This window comes from Telmatherina bonti (assembly GCF_933228915.1).
Source record: "Telmatherina bonti genome assembly, chromosome: 17".
NCBI lineage: Eukaryota > Metazoa > Chordata > Actinopteri > Atheriniformes > Telmatherinidae > Telmatherina > Telmatherina bonti.
The window spans coordinates 16,465,238-16,486,445 of record NC_136615.1 but is presented as its reverse complement, the minus strand read 5'-3'; the positions used below and the strand labels follow the sequence as shown (position 1 = coordinate 16,486,445).

The window sequence follows — 21,208 nt, the reverse complement described above, 5'->3', positions numbered from 1 at the left end:
AGCATGTGCACTAAAAGGATGCAGTTTATTATTTTGCTGAATATATAGAATGTTTGTAATTAACAGAATATCAGATATTATGATATTATATTTTACATTATTTGGCCAAAATTACTTGGCAGGTTGATTATAACAAATTTGAAGAAGTTACTGGTTCTTTGCTGGTTGTGGATCAGGAGGTGTTTACATGTGTTCATTGTAAAGTCTGACAGCTGCAGAGAGGAAAGACTTGTGGTATCTCTCCTGCATACAGCAAGGACGGATCAGTAATGTCACTCAAGCTGCTGAAGCAGACAGGGCATCCTGCAGGGAGTGGAACTCTTGGTCCACCATGGTTGTCAGTTTTACCAGGACCCTTTTGTCACACAACTTCCACACTGAGTCCAGGACAGGGTATGGTTTTCCTGACTACTTTGTTCAGCTTATTCCTCTCCCTTCTGTGATGCTGCCGGTCTAGCAGACCATGCCATACAGCAGGAGTGTCCAAAGCCCGTCCTTGAGGGCCACTGTCCTGCAGGTTTTTGATCTATCCCTGTTCCAACACATCTGGCTTACATTAAATGCATCCAACAGCCTATTAAGTTCTGTTCAATGACTGATTACATTGAGTCAGGTGTGTTTGAGCAGGGATACATGGAAAACCTGGAAAACCTACAGGTTTGTGGCCCTTGAGAAACAGAGCAGGACACCCCTGCTGCACACCACAGTCATTGAAGGTCCTCAGTAACCCTTTCACTCGAAAAGTTTACAGTCTCCTCTAAAGATAGACCATCCTCTGACCCTTCCTGTGCAGTGGGTTTGTTTTTTGGGTCCAGTCCACTTTACTGTTTAGGTGAAATATTGCTACTTAAGAGTCCACTGTCTCAATCTCCGTGTTCATGAAACAGTATAGACAGATGCAGCAACTACAAATGCTTTTGATCTTTAATGTTTGCAAGTTTTAATTGTTAGTAAATTTTTTAAAGTCCAAAGTCACATTGTCAGGACCATACAACCGTAACAACCAAAGATTATTACTTCAGTGAAATACCAAAAGGCAGAAAACCATTACTTTACATATATACATATATATATACATATATATATATATATATATATATATATATGTGTGTAAAATGAAATTTCCTTTGTTTTTCTTGAATGTGTCTTAGAAAAGGTCTTATTGGCTCTTAATTTACCCCTCAGTTATGCTTTTTTAAGAATTTATTTTATTCTAAAGGTCTTTATAGTCCCTGAGGCCCATGTCTTTATCTCTGTCTTTAAAATGCGCAACTATTTTTTTCTTTTCGTTTTTATTTACTGAATCTCCTTCTTCTTGCGTTCCCCTGAAGACTGAGAATTTTCTGTCCCCTCCAGCATCCCCTCCATCCTGACACCCACCACAGCGCTGATGCTTCACATCAAGCTCTTGTTGTTGGGTTCATAAACACGTTGGTGTCGGCATGATCCTCCGCTTTGTGAAGAAACAACTTGTGCATGTTTGTGCATACATGTGGGCGTTCTCAACACTTCCAGTACCTGAAATTCTGCCAGTAAATATTTACATATCTGAACATCAACACCTTTTTGTGAGCATGTACCACGTTTGTTTTGATGAAAAAACATCTAAAACATGTTTTGACTCAAAATGTTGCAAAAAAATGAGTATGTATGAAGGATGATGGGTTTACCATGTAAAGGAACATCACATAATATGAGACAGCTGGGGATTAACAAGTGCAGTGGAGCAGATGCTCCTGTTTCCACACAATTTGAAGTGTGTTTTCACCGATTGCAGCAGCTACATTGTCAGATAAAGACATAGTATGAAAAATAAAGACAATTTATAGTCATGGAAAAGCTACATTTGTCAGGATAGAGCAAAGAAGGTGGATCATGTTGGATCATACATATGATCTGATATTAATAAGGGCATATCAGAATTATAAGAAATTTCAAACTACTCCTTGTTTTACTTCCCTGCTGCCAGCAGCACAAATCATCATGTCATGAAAATTGGAGGGCACCAGAGAAGGAGGCAAGGGGTAAAGTGACGCCAGGGAGAGGAGGAGAAAGTGACTGGTCACTGAGGAAACATCCGGTCTCTGGTCTGTGAACAAAGAACGGCTGCAGGGGAACAAAGCAGGAGTCTGGAGCTGAGACATTGCAGACTGGTTGGCCCCTCTGTCTGGAAGTGTACGTGCTGCGGAGCAGGACTCTGGTTGTGAAAGGCTGCTGGGGGTGGAGTGGGATTTTTTTTTCTTTTCTCTAAAGGGGGGGGGGGGGCGGGGGGGGGTCTGTCTTTTAGCTGTCAATTTATTTGAGACCTGCGTTATAATCAGAGTAGTAAGTCATACACATTTACAGTGAATGTTTGTTCCGGCTCACCTCATACTGTCTACTTCGTGTCTTCTGTCCCATCCGATAGCTTGTCCGACTTTGCTTCTTCCTATTTGCTGTTTCCTTTTTCCTTTTCTCTTCTGACTATCATCAACATGCTGCCTCCCTCCGCTACTTGCCGTCCTTCACTCCTCCCCTCCATCCTTCAAATATTGGTAGGCAGCAGAACAATATCCAGGGGGTCATGATGACCAGCAGCCCCCTCCCTCTGGTCACTTCCTGCTATTGTCCCTGCTTCTGCTGCTTATTGGCTCATGCGATTTATTAACCACTCACATTCTGACTTAATCACTACTGTGCTCTGGGATCATAGCAGGGAGAAACACTGGAGACCTGACTACATGCATGGAGGCAGGATACCTTGGGGAAATGTGTGACCTGTTCCACATTAGTCTTAAATAATAGTTCATCTCTGACCTATTTTTAAACGTTTTTATGCAAATATACAAGAAAAAGGACACCAAAGTTTGCAATTATGCTTTAGTGGAACGTATAGTAATGATATTTTCTTCGTTTAATTATTTCACCATATTTATTCTCGCAGCCCTTATTGTAATCCAGAAGGATCTCCAGAGTTTTGTTGGTTATTTGAAGCGTCAGCAGCCCAAAATGAGTTTCGAATTGAATACGATTTGACAGAAAAAAAAAACTGCATCTTTATCTGATTCAGTTGTAATGCAAATCACGCTTTTCTTTTAGCTACACGCTCTTTATTTTCGTGATTGATAAATTTAATTTATTCTACTGCCTGCTCGAACAACACTTAATTGACTTTATACTTTTTCTTACAACACAATCAGATTTTACACTCATGAATGAAGCAATTTTTTGTTTGCAAAAAGCCATTAATACATGTATTCTAAAAAAGGTCTGCAAGAGATGTTTTCATGGTTTATAGTCTGTTCTTTTGGAGATATTCATGACCAAGTACTTGAGAACTCGATATACATGTCTGATGCAGACAAGCTGCATCCTCACTTCCATCCCTGTCAGAGCAATTATAGACATTTTCAAGAGGGTGATGATAGAGGTGGTAATCACACACAGGTAGATGAGCTCCACAACAATTTCTGTTGGTCACAATTTAGTGTTTGGAGGATCTCTGAGGGGAATGCCATTCATATTCTGTGTCTCACAGAGGAAATGGCCAGGTGGACTGAATGAAATCATTTGCAAGCTTTCAAATCTGCAAAGTCAAAGCGATTCAAGGCAGCTTTTGGGGGTAATGAAAATGCATCAATTTATCCAGAGCTGATTGTATCTTTTAAAAATGATCAATTATATACAGATCTGAGGTTGCTGAGTCCCCACATGAGCAGTAATTGATCTTTCAGAGAGCATTTTTGTAGAAGGGTGACTGAAGTTATCTTCTGGTTGCTTAGGTTGTTAAATACACACATGAGGATAACCTAGTGTTAAATGAAATTTACCCTCAAGTTCAATTCTTGAATTGTTATTGTTAGAGAAAAATGTTAATATTTATAATTTGCACGTGGTACTGGAGTATATTGTTGGTGATTATTTAAGTTTGTTTACAATAATTGATCAAACACGAACATTTCTTCTTTCAAAGTTAAACAGAAAGAGCTCCAGCAGCATTTGAAACCGTTTGAACTCCTGTTCTGATCTTCCTGCCAATCCCCCATCCACCTCTCAATGTCAGAAATCCAGCTTACTTTCAGAATTTCTCAAATTGTTTGTCTTTAAAATTCCCTCTTGTACAGGATTTGCTCTTTTTCACGATCCCTGTTTCAAGCCTTTCATGTAACTTAAGTCTGCAGCCGGTGCCTGCCAGCAGTACAGTCAGAAGAGATTTAGAGCTGCCTCTGTCAGGTTCACCGGGTGATCTGTGATAAGAGACAAAGCTGTGAAGTCCCGACATCTACGTCTCATTTAATAAGTGATCTGAAGACAGGGCCACAGACGGATAGACAAGTACATCAAAGACCTTGTGGTCTGGCAACAGCAGATGGAGCCGTTGTGGGATCAGAATGTGAGGGGGGTAAAAAGGAAGGAAAAACCTGTTGTACCTTTTAGAAAAGTAACCGCCGCAGCAGCTCTTTTCCCGGTTTTATCGTCATCGCTATGAATGATGAACAAAAGCTTTAGTCATATTTCTTCTTCTTGTCTAACGCTTTATGTGTCATCTGCTTTGTATCATACTTGTGAAGAAAAACTATTAAAGACTGAAGAAGATCCAGGTTTAATTTGTCCTTAAAGACCCATTTAGTAACACTCATGCATGCCTCTGTCTAATAAATTAGTCACTTTATCTCTTCGGTATTCTTCCAAGCAAGTTAAAAAAAAAAAAAAAAAAGCTAAATCTAATCTTATAGTTACAGACGGGAGCATTATTTCTCCTGGCGTGGTATCAGAGTAGGCGTCTCTACTCCCTCACAGTATTTTGTGTGCTGGCTATCTTGCATTTACAGTCTTGCTGCTCTTGCTCTCTCCTCTGCTCTCAACAACCTGTCCTGTAATGCCACCCCTGGGGCAGTTTTAAATTTATTGCTTTTGGCTGACGGCCCTTGCAACATAAATAAGCTCAGAGAAACAATGGAGTGACTAACTGAGCATCCTACCAGAAACTTTACACAGTAGAAATGGCAGGAAAGCATACACTTTACTTTCTGCACTATTACAGAGAAAGTTCTTTATTCTTTAGTTTCTGTTTCTATTCTTTGCAACTCAACTCTGGTGAATTTTCATTTCTTTTGTTTCCTTTCCTGATCCTTGTACCCCTGTCACAGATCACCACTGTCCATATGAATGGATCAACAGCTTCTGAGCCAGTTCCATGACCGTCACATTAAATTTGTTGGATGAGCCAGTTGAAAACTACATGGTTATGTGGAGATGATGTAAAAAAAAAAAAAAAAAGAAGAAGGATAGAAACCCTCATTAGCTTCTCACAATGAAGTGTGAGTTTTATTTAATCATTTGCTTTAAAATCCCTGGAATGTGACCTTCCTCTAGAGGTGCACACCCAATCATATACTAAAATAAATGCCTCAGCCTGTATTATAAACTTCAGACTGTCTAGTTTTTCCCCTGTTGGAAAAGTTGTGGACAGTTGACACACTGACAACTGAGGCTCCAAGAAGGTTTTTTTTTTCCACATTCACATGACACAAACATCCCACAGAAAGAATTTTTACTCAGATTCAGTTGTCTTTCTCATTGTTTCTAAATTGACAAACTTTAATGCTCCTGTTTTTTTTATTTTTTATTATCTCATCTTTTCCTTAAATCGGTAACTTTAATAATGTACTTTATATCTATTTAAAAAGGCATCAACCACACATCCTTCACATTTATCAAGTCATGTTGCTCCTCGAGTTTGGATGACTACGACCTCACGCTGGCAAACGCATCCTGATGTTGGATGACTTTGGAGGGTGGACGCAGCGATTCCTGTGATAACCTTGTGTTTGCTCCAGTTGGCGATTGAGGCTCTAAGGCAGTCATTTCTGCGTTGACAACATTTAGTGGTTACAGACTGTATGTGGTGCTTTGCTTTCTGGTGGATGTTCATGGATCTGTAACTCAGCCTGGATATTCTGAAATATGTTCTCATCTATTCCAGCCAGATGGGACACTTTAAACTAAAGGCAGGTGAGATGGAGGGAATTGTCTTGCCGGCTTCTTCCTGCAGCGCCTCAAGCATACCATGTTTAGAAAAAAACAGCTTATTGCCACCATCTTTACTCTCCAACAAACACACAAATGAATGCAAATTTAGAATCTCTTTGTTTTGCTCAGCTTTGTACCATACACCAATCCAGCTTTCACTCAGCCCCCCCCCCCCCGTCACGTCCACACCACTTGCACTGCCTGCCTCGAGGTGAGAGGTTTTTCTGGCTGGGGACCAGGACTCATGGCTCTCTTTGATCTACCCAGCACTAGCGGCTACCTGCAGATAGCCTGTTCACAGACACACACACAGCACTCTCCCTCTCAACCAATTGTGCATTTATCATTTTTCCTCTCTCTCATATTTATGTCTTGTGTAGACACACACACATATATACACACCAAAGCTTTGTTCAGGTTTTAGTTATCTCACGTTATGTATTGTGATGCAAACTAAACAACAGAAATGATTGAAAGTTTTGTAAGCAAAGTGTACTGTGTATCCTGTGTGTGTGTGTGTGTGTGTGTGTGTGTGTGTGTGTGTGTGTGTGTGTGTGTGTGTGTGTGTGTGTGTGTGTGTGTGTGTGTGTGTGTGTGTGTACTCGCTGTCATCTGGTTACCATTTGAAGGCAGAATCATTGCTAATGATATCCTAGAGGAAAAGTACAGTAGCTAAACATGGAACAGTTTCTTTCTTCTTCTCTCTGCGCCTCTTTAATCTTTTCTGTTTTCATTACACAAATTTGAAGTCATTGAGGAGAAAAAAATCTAGGCAAATATTTTATATGAACATTAAATTTGTTCTGCTTGTGACAAATGGAAAATACAGTATGTGTTTACACACACTTTTAGTGACATTTGCCTTTTACATCTGCATCAGAATCCAACCATGCCTCAGCAGACAAGTAGGTTAGGACACTCGTGTTGAATTCCAGGCTTTCTGGGTGTCTGAATGTGCATTGTACGTGTAGAAAAGAGAAAATCAGTGTAGTCTGCTTTACGCAGACAGAAAGCCATGTTTGTGCTTTGTATGTATGATGTGTGGTTTGTATAATACTCATACTGTCCTTGAGAATTTATAACATCATACCATTAGGGATTGTAGCTCTTCCCACAAAAAAACATAAAACACACAGAAAAGTATTTACTTGTAAGCTATTGGGAAAATAATCCATACTTTTATGCACCTCAGCACCAGCACAAAATTCATACCTTCATATTATGTAGCTTCTGTGCTGACAGAAACAAAAATTAGCCCATTTATACACCATATTGATTATTTCTTGCTTTTCCCTTTTTTAAAATAGCAAAAATATTAAGGAAGGAATGGAATGATGCTATAATCGAGCAAACCCTGAGTTTACAGACTGTGATCACACTCTTGCAAAATACATCAGTTTAAGTTTAACATTGTAGGCTTTCTGAATTTTTTTTTCCCATCATTGTGCAACTGTCATTACAGAACACATACATCCAATCCTGATTAGTGATCGATGTTAACGCTAATTGATTTGAACAACTCCCTGGCCGTGCCGATGCTCTCCTCGTATATCATATCTTGGAAACATCTGGAATGACACATCTGCTCATAGTCAGGCTCATTTACGCAATCATCCCTTCCACAACACTGTCCGTCACTGCATGCTGTTTACTCAGCAGCGCTAGTCCTAAGCCACTTGTAGCCATGGTAACAACATATAGTGATGCTCAGTGAATGGAACGTGTGCTTTTTGATGGACAGGGCTGATGTTTTATGGATGACAGAGTTCTTATTTCCTTTTCAGAGGAGGTGAACTGTATAAGTGAGGGTCAATATCCAACAGGCTGTTTTCAATCGTAGATACAAATGCTTCTTCCACCTGTGGGCAAAGTGGTCAAATTTGGTCAAATAAAACCAATCTTTTGTTCATTTACATATAAAGAAAAAAAAAATGTGGTAATGTTGCTTCTGTGTTGGTGATTTTATTGAATATTTTTTCTTTAAGTCAGAGATTTTGTTTGTTGTTGCCAAACTGGAACAACGGTATTTAATGAATTTTGTCCAGTTTTTAAATCTTAAAAAATATGCCTGTAGTCCTTCAACATAATTCAGCCTGAAAGAACAGAAAATGTGTTTTATTTCAGCATTCGGTATCGTTAAGCTTTTATAGCCTGGATGTGTTTGAGTTTTGGATAGAATGTGTCGTGCAGATGATGAAAGGTACGTACACCTGCTTTGTAACTCCAGGTACAGAATCAAAGATGTAAAATAAAACTTAATCTTTTTTTCTTGAATAAACAGCTTTCAACATGAAACTGTCAACCAGTGGCTGGGATTTTTTTACTAGTCTAGTCACCAGAATTGTTGAAGTTCAGTTAAGATTGTTCACCTAAATGCCAGGTTTGTACCAGAAAACAGTCCATATATTTGTGATAACCAAGTTCAGGCCCTGGTGACACCATTTAAAAAACTTAGCGTTACCTTGCTTTATCTGTTTCTACAACCAGTTTTAATGTCTTGGTGATGGTTTGAGGTCATTCTGAAGATTCCTGATCTACAGCTTGTAATTGTTCCTTCTGTTTTGGGCAATATACCACATCTAGTGGCAGCAGCCACAATCTCAGATTGTAATGCTCCAACATAACTAATAGGGCTATGACGATATGCATTTGTAGCGATTTGATTCGATCCCGATTTTTTGGGTGCCGATTCAATTTAAATTGCAATTCTCATCATTTTTCAGTATTGCTGATTTTTGTAGATTAAAAACAAAAGAAAATGTACTAAACTTTTTTTGCTTGTCATTTTTCTTCATTTCAGTTCGGAAAAAACAACACAGTAGCCAGACCATCATTCTGCTGCTATAATTCCCAAGAAAACAAGTAAAAAGATCAATAAAAATGTCAAAATTTTTTTTAGAATGGACTATTTTTTATTTATTTGAAAAAAAAAATCGATTTTAAAATTCAATTTCTTGATTCTATTTTCCCACCCCTAATAACTAACACTTGGTGGTCTGCTTTTTCAAACGCCCCACCTTTACATACCTTTGGTCATTGTTGCAAATGTAATTCAATCATTGATGTAGCTGTCTACAAAACATTTTCCCAGAAGGTCTGTGGTCAGCTTGGAAATATCCCATTTGGACCAGCAGCCTGTTCTCGAGGGCAGCTTCTCAGTCCATCACAACGTCCATCTTGCTTGATGTAGACAGTAGCTTTGCTGTTCCAGCACCTAACAGTCTATCGCAGACCTGTGCTTTGGTCTTTCGTGACTTGTTTGTCAACCATCTGGACAGATTTCAGATTTCCTTTTAGCTGAGAGCGATTACTGCTCTTCATCCAGACAAAGTGGCTACACCTTCCAGTAGCTTGTTCTCGACAGATGTTGAAATGTTGGAATCTGGAGTTGTTTTGAAATGCCTCCAAGAGACTAGACTTTACAGTAGTGTAAATTTATGATCCTCTTTGTCGGATCTGCTCCGAGCTCCTTGGATTTCCCCCCCCCCCCCCCCCCCCCCCCCCCCCCTCTTTGTAGCACATATAGGTCAATTCCACAAGTGCTGTCAAACACAACCTGTTCATGTTGGTACAGAGAAGCTACCAGCTGCAGTCAGTCATAAGCTCTAACGGGAAGTGAAGCAGTCTTGGCAAGTCAAAAGACATTTTGTAACTTTCAGCACCTCTGAATTAATGATGTGAGCTGGGTTTTTACATTTCTGACCCTGCATTAATGACTTTTTAGGTTCTGTAGATTCACAGTGACACAAACCTTTGTGCAACAAGTTCTTCTGGTTCTTTTCTTGTAAAGAAATATTGTCCAATAACCCCGTCTTTCCATGGTGAGTGGAAGTAAACTCTGAAACAGAAATGTAGGTGACCTATATGTTTGAGACGCTCACAGGACAGTATGTAAATTATTTTTCCTAAGCGCATAACGTAAAGGAAAAGATGACAAATACTCCACAGGTTGTTGCTTTCCCAGCAGTGTAGTAAGATAGAGGTCCATTGTTCCGTCACGTTTGTGAGACGGATGATTTTAAACAAAATCTATGCAGTTTTAGTCTAATTTTCTCATCTTGTATTTTGAATAATTTTTCATTTATATTAATGAGAAACTCCTCATTGTGATTGAAAAGCTTACTTCATGAATATTGAGAGAAAACCGTGCTGCTGCTGTGTTTTTCCTACAGCGCAGTTGAGGTTTATTTATGTAAGAAAAGCTTACCGAGGCTCACTGACAGGGGTATGCGCATCGCTCTCTCCTACTTATCTTATCATTGTGTCCATTCTGTATTACAGATGAGAAAATTACTGCAAGAAACTGAATGATTTATAAGTGCATTAAGCTGAGTTTACTGCTTATTACTGAATTAGAAATGAAGGAGTGAGTTTAGACACATCTGTCAGCCCACATCTGTCACGTAATCAGAATCAGGGATTCAGTCAGAGTTTAACCCAACTGTTACCATGGGGATACTTACGGTAATAGTGTAATCATAATCTGGAAAGGAGCATAATGTTTGACATCTTATGTTAAGAGAAATGTGTTCTAATTGGTAACTCAAAGGGCTCTTTGAGGACGTTTCAGGTTCTAGGTGTGAGCAGATGGTTATGTGCATGCACTTGCACGCTTGTGGCATAAAACAAATTTAAAAAAGCAACAAAAAAAAAGAAGAAAAAGTATGTTGTTATGTGCATATACATGACTCCACAGAGTGACATAAATCTTTGCTCTTGACAGCAGCTGTCTCTTATGCTGTTATTTGTCTCTCGCAGGTCTTCCCACCCCTTCCTAACGAGGCTGAGATCGCACACACCAAAAAGCTCTTCCGACGCAGGAGGACTGACCGACGGTAATGAGGCATCCAAGTCCTGCGTGCACGCACATAAACTGACATCAGATTGAGGACATTTTTCTCTTTTTTTTTTTTCTCCTATGCATTGTCAGTGCACAGCCAGAATCATAGCCTTAAATATTCTCCCCAGCCAAAGTAATGTCAAAGCAGGAATGCAGGCTCCACACGTCACTGCAGACAGGAAAAGAAAAACAGAGACGAGACGAACTGAACAGGCCCCTCAACTAAATGTATGCTTGTCATTTGTGTTAGCCTTCAGTATCCAGGCCAGTGATGGATTTTCTTGTTCTGCTTTGCAACGTTTTACTAGTTCAAACTAGATCCAAACTCAGCCCAAAGTATTTTGTTTTTTACTGGCACATCTTCTTTGATTATATATGCTGTGAAATCTAATTTCATCAAAGTGTGACTTCACTGAAACTTTGTTCTAAAGAGAGAGAGAGAAAAAAATATCTCTCCCTCCCTCTCTGCCCTGATGTCACTGGAAAACTGTTCTCAGTTGCTAAGAGACAGGCAAAGAGAAAATAATTTGGTTGTATTTGTGGTTTAAAAAGAGGAAATTGTATATAAACCAAATAGACAAAAGCTCTTTCATCCCTGTTTTTAAGCGCAGAGAATAATTACGTCTCTACAGAGCTGTAGTGTTTATGTGTGATTGGTGCAGCGCAGGCCTGGCAAAAAGAACTAAAATAAAATATCAACTTGGACCAGCAGCAGTTTGCTTAGGTTTCAGTCTGTTTGTTTTGTGAAGTAGAAATATTAGCAAGAAAACATCCTGTTTTCTTGTTCACTCAGCTTCCAAGCACGCTTTCTTTCTGTTTTACAGCAAGTATAAAAGTTTTACACAAGAGCGAGTGTCATATTTTGCAAAAAGAAATTAGTTTTTATTGTGAGTATGGGTTTTTTCTTATAGGCCTTCTAAAGGTACGAAAACGTTAATGACTATCAGTTTTGAGTTTTCCCACAGTCACCGACCCAAATAAGTCTTTGAATGAATGAAAAGGGAAACATATTAAACAGAAGTATCAGTACAGAAAAGTACAACTTGTGTTTAAAGACATTTTAAAAGTAGATATTTTAACACTGAATATTTGGTAAAGGGATAAGACAGAAAAAGAAGAGAGTAGAGACGGGAAGGGTAAAGCAGAATATATTGAGGTCATATTCAGTCCATTTTTTAAAAAAAATAAAAAAACAAACATTAGGACTACAGTTTTCTTTTTAAGGGTGGAAAATGTTGCCAGTTGACACAGTAAAAAATCTGCCATACTGAACTTCATCAAGTTTTAACATGGCTGGTATTTAGATGCATTAACTGGATTTGCTTGTCTATCAAACATGCTTCTGTAATCCTCCTACATCGAGTTTGTCTAAGGTTAATGTTCCTGAACACAACACAGCCAGTAGCTCAAAGGCAACAATGAGGAGCCGCAGATGTTAGCTTTGTGTCATATTTTAGTGGATTTTGTTTTGCTTTTTTTGTATGATACATCAACGCGGCAGGGTGAGGAAAAGAAAAGGTCAAAACTAAACTTGGAAAAAGATGATAACATATTGAAGTTAAGTATTGATCAGTTGAATACATGTTTGAAACATGAGGGTTGTATTTAAAAAGAAAAAAAAGCACAAGAAAGAGAAACTAAAGTAGACCATGAGATTGAGTATAGAAAAAGTGTGGGCTGGCTGTGGCAGGATGGAAAAGAAAGGGGAGTTAGTGCATGTGTTTCTACTTTAGCAAGCACGTCAAGCAGGGCTGAAATTAGTTGTGATTTACTGGAATGTGCTGCTTACTGCTTTCTGCTTCAAAACAGAAGAAGGGCAAAGAAAGAGCGCCTTCCTCATACCATTTAATTTATCATAATTATTGAGGAGCTCTTAGACTTTATTTTTGTCTTTCTTGCAAGACGTGCACTTTTTCTTACACTTACATCTTTTTTTTTTCCTCAATAATTCTTGCAGCTAGACATTAAAGGGGTGAACATCCCTACTCCATACGTTATTGTTACAGAAGCGTGGTAACTGAGAAGACATGTTACCATAATGAGTGATAATTCACCTGCATGATACATATGTTTTTAAGTGTCTGTGCCTGCATTTATGTACTTATTTAAGCAACAAAGGGAGATGCACTACACTTATTGCAAACAAACATCTGTCATCATGCACTGTGAAATTAAAGTTGCATATATGGTCCTGGAAAAGTAAATGTGCTTTATTGCTGCAGATGTATCCTTCTAGAGAAGAAGCACAGTTAAGAGCAATTCTATGCCTGTAGTGAAACAATTCTGCACTTTTACCTGCTGGTTCAAATATGTAGCTTACTTTGTAGGAGACAACATAAATATAGACATATATATCCCCAAAATCCCCATGCAGACATATATACCTTTCTATGTCCCTTTCTTTATACACTTTGACACTTTTCATACATTTCTGGACTTGGGGAGGAAGCTGGAGTACCCAGAGAGTCCCGACATGTTCTCAGAGAACTTGCAAAGTCCAAAGAGAAAAGAGGTTCAAACTACCACACCACCAGAAAGGAACACAAATAATGCCTGATCAGATGAAAGTAAAGCTTTTTCAGTACTTATTTAAAAAAGACAAAAGCAAACCTAAACATGAATTAGATAATGACTATGATTTTAAGTAGAGGCATTTACTTCTATTCCACTGATTAAATTGGCAAACCAGCCAAACAGTAAAATACTGTATATCTGCCAGCGGAGCTAATGTATGATGCAGAAAGGTTTGCCAAAGATTGTTATGTGCTCCACATGAATAAGAACGTTGTTCCTGTTTTTGTGCTGTAAAAAAAAAAAGTAGGTTTAACCTTGTTATTTCATCCTTCACAAACTTTATGGCAGGGTTAAATGCGGGGTGATGTCAAATGTGGACACTTAGGCAAGTATTCAGAAGAAGCCTGGAATTGATCCTACACCAGCCCACCAACCTTCCAGTCTACTGACTGGAATGGAGCTCCTTCTGCTGAGCTACAGCCACCCCAGTAGTTCCATCTGTGGTTCCTTCCTGCAAGGCATCCTCCTCATTAAGATGCCACTGGAGCCGCATGTTGTCAGTGAACATGTTGAAGCTTCAAAATAAAATAAAGTCCACTTTTTTTTTATATACTTGAAGGATCATTTCTGTACCTTCTGTAAATAAAACAAGACCCCCTCATGTGTCAGGCTCCTTTATAAATCTTAAGTCACTGTGGAACTGGATGCTTATGCATTCACTTTATTCTCACTTCACTTTACTCGTCCCTTACTTTTTGTCATAACTGGACCAAAGTACATCCTTGTCCACTTATCTTAATGTTGATCTTCATCTCTGTGCTACCTCTCATTAGACTTGTAAGTAAATAAATGATGCTGCTTTAGCGGTGTTTTTAAATGGCACTAGAGCAGTTGTCATTACACAGCTGTGGTTACAGTAATATACTGTATTATAACTCAAAGCCCTCTCCAGTTGAGCTGAGCTACTCTAATCACATGACAAGTAGTGTATAGCTGTATGGAAACACATTTCTTCCCTTTTTTTTTTTTTTTTTTCTTTTTTTTTTTATTGTTTTTTGTTTAAGAAGTTTATGCAATGATTTTTGACTGGATTGTATGTTTTTTTGTCAGGATAACGGTCCTGTCAGCTCAGTTATTCATTCACTGTACTTTTGACGATGACTATTAAAAGATAGTGGGTGTGATCAATAACAAGCTCTGCAAGTTTTACAGGCACGGACACACACATTTAGTGTAACCAAGTTTTGATTTTGAATCTGAAGATTTAAAAATGCAGATGCTCAGTCTCCCCACAATCCATTAAGTCAGCGCGTTGTGGCCTGTGTGGAGCTTGTGCCATGTTATCGACTGTCTGGCCTGCAGGTTTCTCTCTGCTTGGGTCAATCAATTCTCTTGTCTGGGTCAACCAATAGTTCCATGAATTCTTCACTTGTACATAGTAAATGGTGTGATTGATCATCCTTTTTCTGCTTCTACCCATTATCATATCTACCAGTTAATTTCATCTTTTTAGTCACTGTAGACTTCCTGTAGTTTCTGTGCATGCTGTTTTTAACTTTAGTTGTTCTTTTTTTGTTGTTTCATTTTGCTTTGCTAATTTCCCCTGTGATCTTTTGATTTCTCCTTCATGCCATCTGTGGAAATGACTTTACTCCACTCTTTATTTGCTTCATCCGTCCTTCATTTTTCTGTCCTTCAAATCACTTGCATTGTGGCATACCCCTCTATCCTGCTTGTAGAGCATTTGATCACTTCACCCGTGACCAGTTAACCATACTACTGCCTACTGGCCCAGGGGGGAAACGGCAAGTCTCAGCCAGGTTAGTGACCACATAACAAAGATGCTGAAAGCTAAATGGAAGCTACATACGGCTTAGTCCTCTGACAAAACTTTGGTTGTTCTTCTGCTCAAGAGAAAATCCTAATTTCAATTTATGGTTATGACTTGTTTTCCTCTCAAATCTTCCGATAGTTCAAAATAAGCAGAATGGGTGGTGAAAATTAAGATTTTTAGAGAGAGATGGGACCCTGTCGGGCAAAATCAAAAACAAATTTAGACTCTACTAATACCCTGTAATTATAAGACCAACCAAACAAGTCAAGTTTCATTGCTTAGATATGGGATCACGCCAGCTCTGTCTTGAAGTAACGAGCTATTGTGAGATATAATTTCATATGTGGCTCCATCATTTATGCTAAATGCAAACATCTCTCTGGCAGTAATATGACTGATGGATGGTCAACACTCAAACTGCTGCAGAGCTCACAGTCATTCAGTATGATTAACATTTTATTACACTCACTTTCACCTCTCCACATCAGCAGCAGATTAGAAGGATGGCTGATTAGACGAACAGCAACTGTGGAGAGCTCATGAATTTTTAGAAAGATGTCGTAGTGCCAAAACGTTGTGTCTGAGAAGACTACAGCTTAACTAAATTAAGAACTGTCACTTTGTGGAAATCAGATTAATCTCACAAACAGACATATCTCATTTGGCCATACCTCTGGTCACTGGTGAGACAGCAAGAGCTGTTTACATGTATGTTAACGCTCTTACAGAGAAACAAAAGATTATTTTGTTAATGAAGATGGTTGAGACGAATTTTCTCTTTCATATTGAAGAGATGGGCTGCATGGTGGAACAGTGGTTAGCACTGTGGCCTCACAGCAAGAAGGTCACTGGTTTGGTCATGATCCCAAGATTTCTTCTCAGTAAATATGGATCTGCACTGATACACATTCAGTTTAGCCGAACCTAATGAAGTTATCAGCAAGATGATAACCTTGCCATCAACAGTGAGGCTGTTATCAGATAATGCCAGATTTACATGCTGTATTGATTCCAATGGAAGTAAAAAAAAAAAAAAAAAAACACAGTTCATTGATTGGCTAATGCTGATAAGCTGGGCTATTATATTCTAATAGCAGTGTTGCCTACACACTCAAAAACAGAGGTACCAGCTTGTACCTAAAAAGGTACAAATGCTTGTCGCTGGGGGTGTACTCTTTTGAGAGACATTTCTGTACCCTTCAGTTCTGGTCTATTTTTGTACCTTATCAAGTTCAAACTCACCTTATCAAGTTATAGTTTTTTTATGTTTTCCACAGCATTAGGCCTGGTCCAAGCAACTTAGCAATATTATCTTATGTTTAATCTAGAAATAATCTTCAAAAACTCAAAATACTGACCGGCCATACACTTAGTTTGCAGCATCTGACCTTCATTGTCTGGTGTAGTAAATGACTGTTAAGTTGTACTACTGTCATCACTTAACTCTGCTCTAGTTTGTAACATTACAGCCATTAACATTACATTTTTCAATGCTGCAGGTACCCTTATGGTCAAAATGGTACAAATTTGTACTTTATGTCACTTTGAACCCTTTTTCGTACTCTGAAGGTGTGCTTCTGGTTTCTTATAGACCAGTATTGTACTTTTGAGAGAACATTTCTTTAAAATGTACCTATAGGTACAGAAATGTCCTTATCTTGTACCTCTATTTTTGAGAGTGTAGGGCTGTGACGATATGCTTTTGTCCCAATTTGATTAGATTCCAATTTTTTGGGTACCGATTCGATTGAAATTGCGATTCTTGCAATTCTTTGATATTGCTGATTTTTAGACTAAAGACAAAAAAAATGTACAAAAATTTTTTTAACCGTCATTTTTCTTTATTTCATTTAGGAAAAAACACCACAGTCGCCATTCTGCTGCTATAATGCCCAAGAAGACAAGCAAAAAGATCAATAAAAATGACAAAAAAAATTTTAATGGATTATTTTTATTTAAAAATAATATATATATATATATACAACTTTTTAAACAAAAAATCGATTTTAAAATTGTGAAGCAAAAAATCCCAATATTTAATTTTTTCAAATCAATTTCCCACCCCTAGTGTTGCCCCACTACTCTAACTACACACTCAACTGGACATTGGGATGTTGCTGAAAGTAGAAGGAAAGATCTGTCCTACCGTTCACCATTAGGTGCTGCCTAAGTTGATCATGTGAGTGAAAACGCGTTAGGTTGGTGCTGCTCCTAGCTGAGACGAAGCGATTATAAATTGATGAAGGAAAGTGTTGAAAAGTCTAGCTGAACTGTCTTCCAACCTCCCCAAGAGAGTGGAGCACAGGGGCCATGCAAGATGGGAGCTTCATGGACACAAAAATGGTCATAAATAAATCGGGATGCTTCTCTTCCTTCGGGTTTCTTCTGCTCACAGTGTCACATATTCAGATGACTACCAGTTTGGAGTGAACAGTGAAGGTCTTGAATCAGACTATTAATTTTGGTAAATGATTAGCCTATGACATGTCATAGACAAGAATCATGAAAAGTATCTCAACAGTGTCTCTTTTCAAATAGCTTCCTTTGTGACAGCTTGCAGTCCAAACTCCAGCAGAATGCAGGACGCTGGGTTTAAATGCAAAGCTGAAGATTCTTCGTACTTAGTTGTGAAATCGGCTTGAAGGTTGTTGTACTGGTCTGCATTTTCCTGGAAGAGACTGATGCTTTACTTTATCAGAATCTGCTGATGAAAAAAATTGATCATACAGTAAATATAGGTTGCATCTTTGTTTCCTGCTCAGCGTGGCTATGTTTCTCAGCCCGACTAACAAAAGAGTGGATTGGATCAGAATCGTACTTATGTTTTACATTAGTCTGTTTGATTGCTTGCTACTCTATACTCCATGTGTTTGCAGCATTGGTTGTGCACATGACATTATGAGGTATCATTAGACTTATTCAAGATATATTTAGTTTATTTTTAAATAAATAAACCCATCTTGCATAAACGTAAGATGCTAGCTACAGAGGTGACTGAGACTAATCATCTAACATCTCTGATTACAATTTCTAAATACCATCTACAATTTTAACATCAACCAAATATTATCTATTTAATTGTCACCTCATGATGAGTTGTTTGCATCTTGCAGATCTTATCCAGTGTTCTCTCCAATGTGAGTTCACTGGTCTGCCCCCTATTGGAACCATCCAGTAACAGGTTGATATTAGAAACATTACGCTGACAAAAGATTCAGTTCCCTAGTAAGCACATGTAGGAAGTATGTTTCTGGCCTTCCTCTGAACTAATTGTAAGTAGTTCTTGTATATTTTGTTCAATACAAATAATCTGTCTAATCCACTATATCGTCTGTTAACAAAAAACAAAAAAAAAGTGTTTACATTGTCTTGTATTTTTTACTTAACAAATGAGTCAACAAGAAATTTCTCAGTAGATAAAATGCACTGTTTTTCTTGGCTAAAGTAATTGCCAAGTAATTGTTCTCACAAACTGTTAACATGCTGACTTAGCTAACCTAGCTAGTCATCTGGTCTGTAAAACACCCAAAAAATCCAATGGACAGTCATTTTTAAATCTGAGGAAAAACTGCAACAATTACAAACTTGTTTGCCCAAACCAGACTTTACAGCCATCCTGCATACCTTGCTGGAGAGGAAACACACACCACAAAATGCAATAAAATATTACAAATCCAATATAAAAAAAAAAAGTTTCATTGTTGTGATGTTGTCCCAGTGACTCAGCACAAAGATAAACAAGCTACTGTGCAGATAAAGATGAAAAACTACCTGCAGCAGCGTTCATCCTTCTCACCTGGCTTCATTCCCTGAACCAACTTCCCACAGCTGATCCAGGTTCAGCACACTCGCTGATTTTCAAAATTAAAGCAAGTGTATGTTTTAAGAACATAGTGTAAATATTTAACAAATAAACTTTTTTTTTTTATGTTCAACCAAAAATTTACCCTGGTTTTTTTTTTTGTTTTTTTTGTTTGTAAAATGCCACTTGAGCAACCATGAAATAATTTGTTTTGCAATCTATGATTAACATCTTGCTTGCACCACTGCCTTTGACTTTGTTGTTATAATCCCTTCTGAGACTTGGAATTTGTACCAAATCCTCCAATAACTTTTTTTTTTTAATCATATGTTTATGTAGTTATATGATTATAACTTCACCTGTAATTTATTCAGATTTGTAGTTTGGAGACTGATGTTTGAGATAATGTTTCAGTATTAGGTTAACCATGTAACAAGACCCCAAACAATGGTACAGGCTTAATAATCATTGGTAAATATTAAGAAGGTGAAATGAGTTGCCGAGAAATGGCCTTGTATATAAGATTTTTATAAGATTTATCTACTTTGCAATGTTAGATAATGTTTTTCATTTCTGCAACGGTAAGTTTACATTTAACCCTGAAACATTTGCATATTCTAACAAATCCGTTTTGTCTTCTGTGTGTCTGTGGTTTGTATAAATGACTTGCTTTACTTGTGTGAGAAAATATCCAGCCTGTAAATTTCTTTTAAGGTCCTATTTTGATATTAATTTATTTTGTGGTTAAATGAAGATTTTGAGAATTAAAATGTCACTTGAGTCTCCCACAAGTTAGTTTTTCTTTTGGTGCTGTTGCCAAAAATACATCAGGCTCATTATATTTAATGTTTTTCCTGAAAGTCAAGTCACTGAGACTTTGCAGAGCTGAAAGGAAAATATGTTGTGAGGAATGAAGAAACCCACTCTGCAGTCTAAGAACAGAGGCGTTGCATCTCTGTGACCATTAATCCAGCCCTCCCACTACTGGATACAATATTTTATATCTATTTCAACAATTGGAAGCATTATTGTGCAATGTATTTACATGTTCACACAATATGTTTATGTATGCTGCAATTTTTTGTTATAAATCTTATTTGTTTCAGTCTCCATGGAGGCACAATAAGTTGTGTGTCATCAATTATTGACATCATTTGGGGTGTTATTGACAATTCCATAGCAAATGCCCACAAAACAAAACCTCACAACACCAGGAGAAATGGAGACAAATACTCAAATTGTTTCAGAATCTCTATTTACAGTCAAAAACAAACAATAGTACACAGATGTCCAAATATGAAATATGTCCCTGTGTCTATTTTACAATGGAAATGAGTACCAGTACTTTAAAAGGCTATTATTATTTTCCTTTGTAGTTCTATCACACCTAAGGTCACACTTTATTTCACACACTGGTCAGATAAAGTGAAAAGGACTTTGACTCCTTTATAAATTCTGCTTGTGTAGTCCGTTGGTTTTTCTTTCCTGTCACACCCCATTTCACATTTTATTAACTACATGATACAACTTTTGTTTTGGGTATTGCCATGACATCTAAACAAAGCTTTGGTCCCTTTATAGTCGAGTTGCTAAAAACCAGAGCAGTTGGACATGTGGTCAGTGATGATCATGCTTAAGATCACCATTTTCATTTGTCTGGGAGATGTGACCCCTCTCTCACACCTATGTGATGTCATTGATATGACATGTAACAGTTTGTGCAGTTGATTCTCCCCCCCCCCCCCCCCCCCCCCCCCCCCCCCTCCAAAAAAAGGTGGGGAAATAGCTGGTGATTGTTTCTCTTCTTCTTTTACTGTTGTGAGCATTTGTCATGTGAACAATTTTCTTGTAATGATTTGTCTACATTGTTCACAGCCCTCTCAGTTTATAATAACAGTTTTGCTTCATACAGCAGCATGCAAAAACACAGGCGCAATGACATGATTAAGAAAAATCACCTTTTTTTTTATTTTGTCCTTAAGCTTTTTGTAAATGATGTAATCTTTTACTTACATTTTTTCTTTTTTTTTTGGTGCAACGGATCATTTGTAGTTCCTGGACAGATAAACCTAACCGATTCAGGTATATTTGGTTGTGAGAAAACGCCAACAGACAAGTTGAGCCGTGCCCTTTAAATGTCCTAACAAATTATAGTTTACAGCATTCACTGAGTCTAATAACTTAATAACTTATATAGAGTCAAGTT

The 21,208-nt window shown here is 37.9% G+C and overlaps 1 protein-coding gene across 1 annotated transcript in view; it reads left to right on the top strand.

Annotated features, from left to right (window-relative positions):
• The window catches only part of ctif (CBP80/20-dependent translation initiation factor), a 50,609-nt gene that overhangs the window by 16,941 nt on the left and 12,460 nt on the right, over positions 1-21,208 (top strand). Inside the window, exon 8 of the mRNA XM_079257068.1 lies at positions 10,771-10,847. Within this exon, the coding sequence (XP_079113194.1) occupies positions 10,771-10,847 (77 nt within the window). The remainder of the gene's footprint in view (positions 1-10,770; positions 10,848-21,208) is intronic.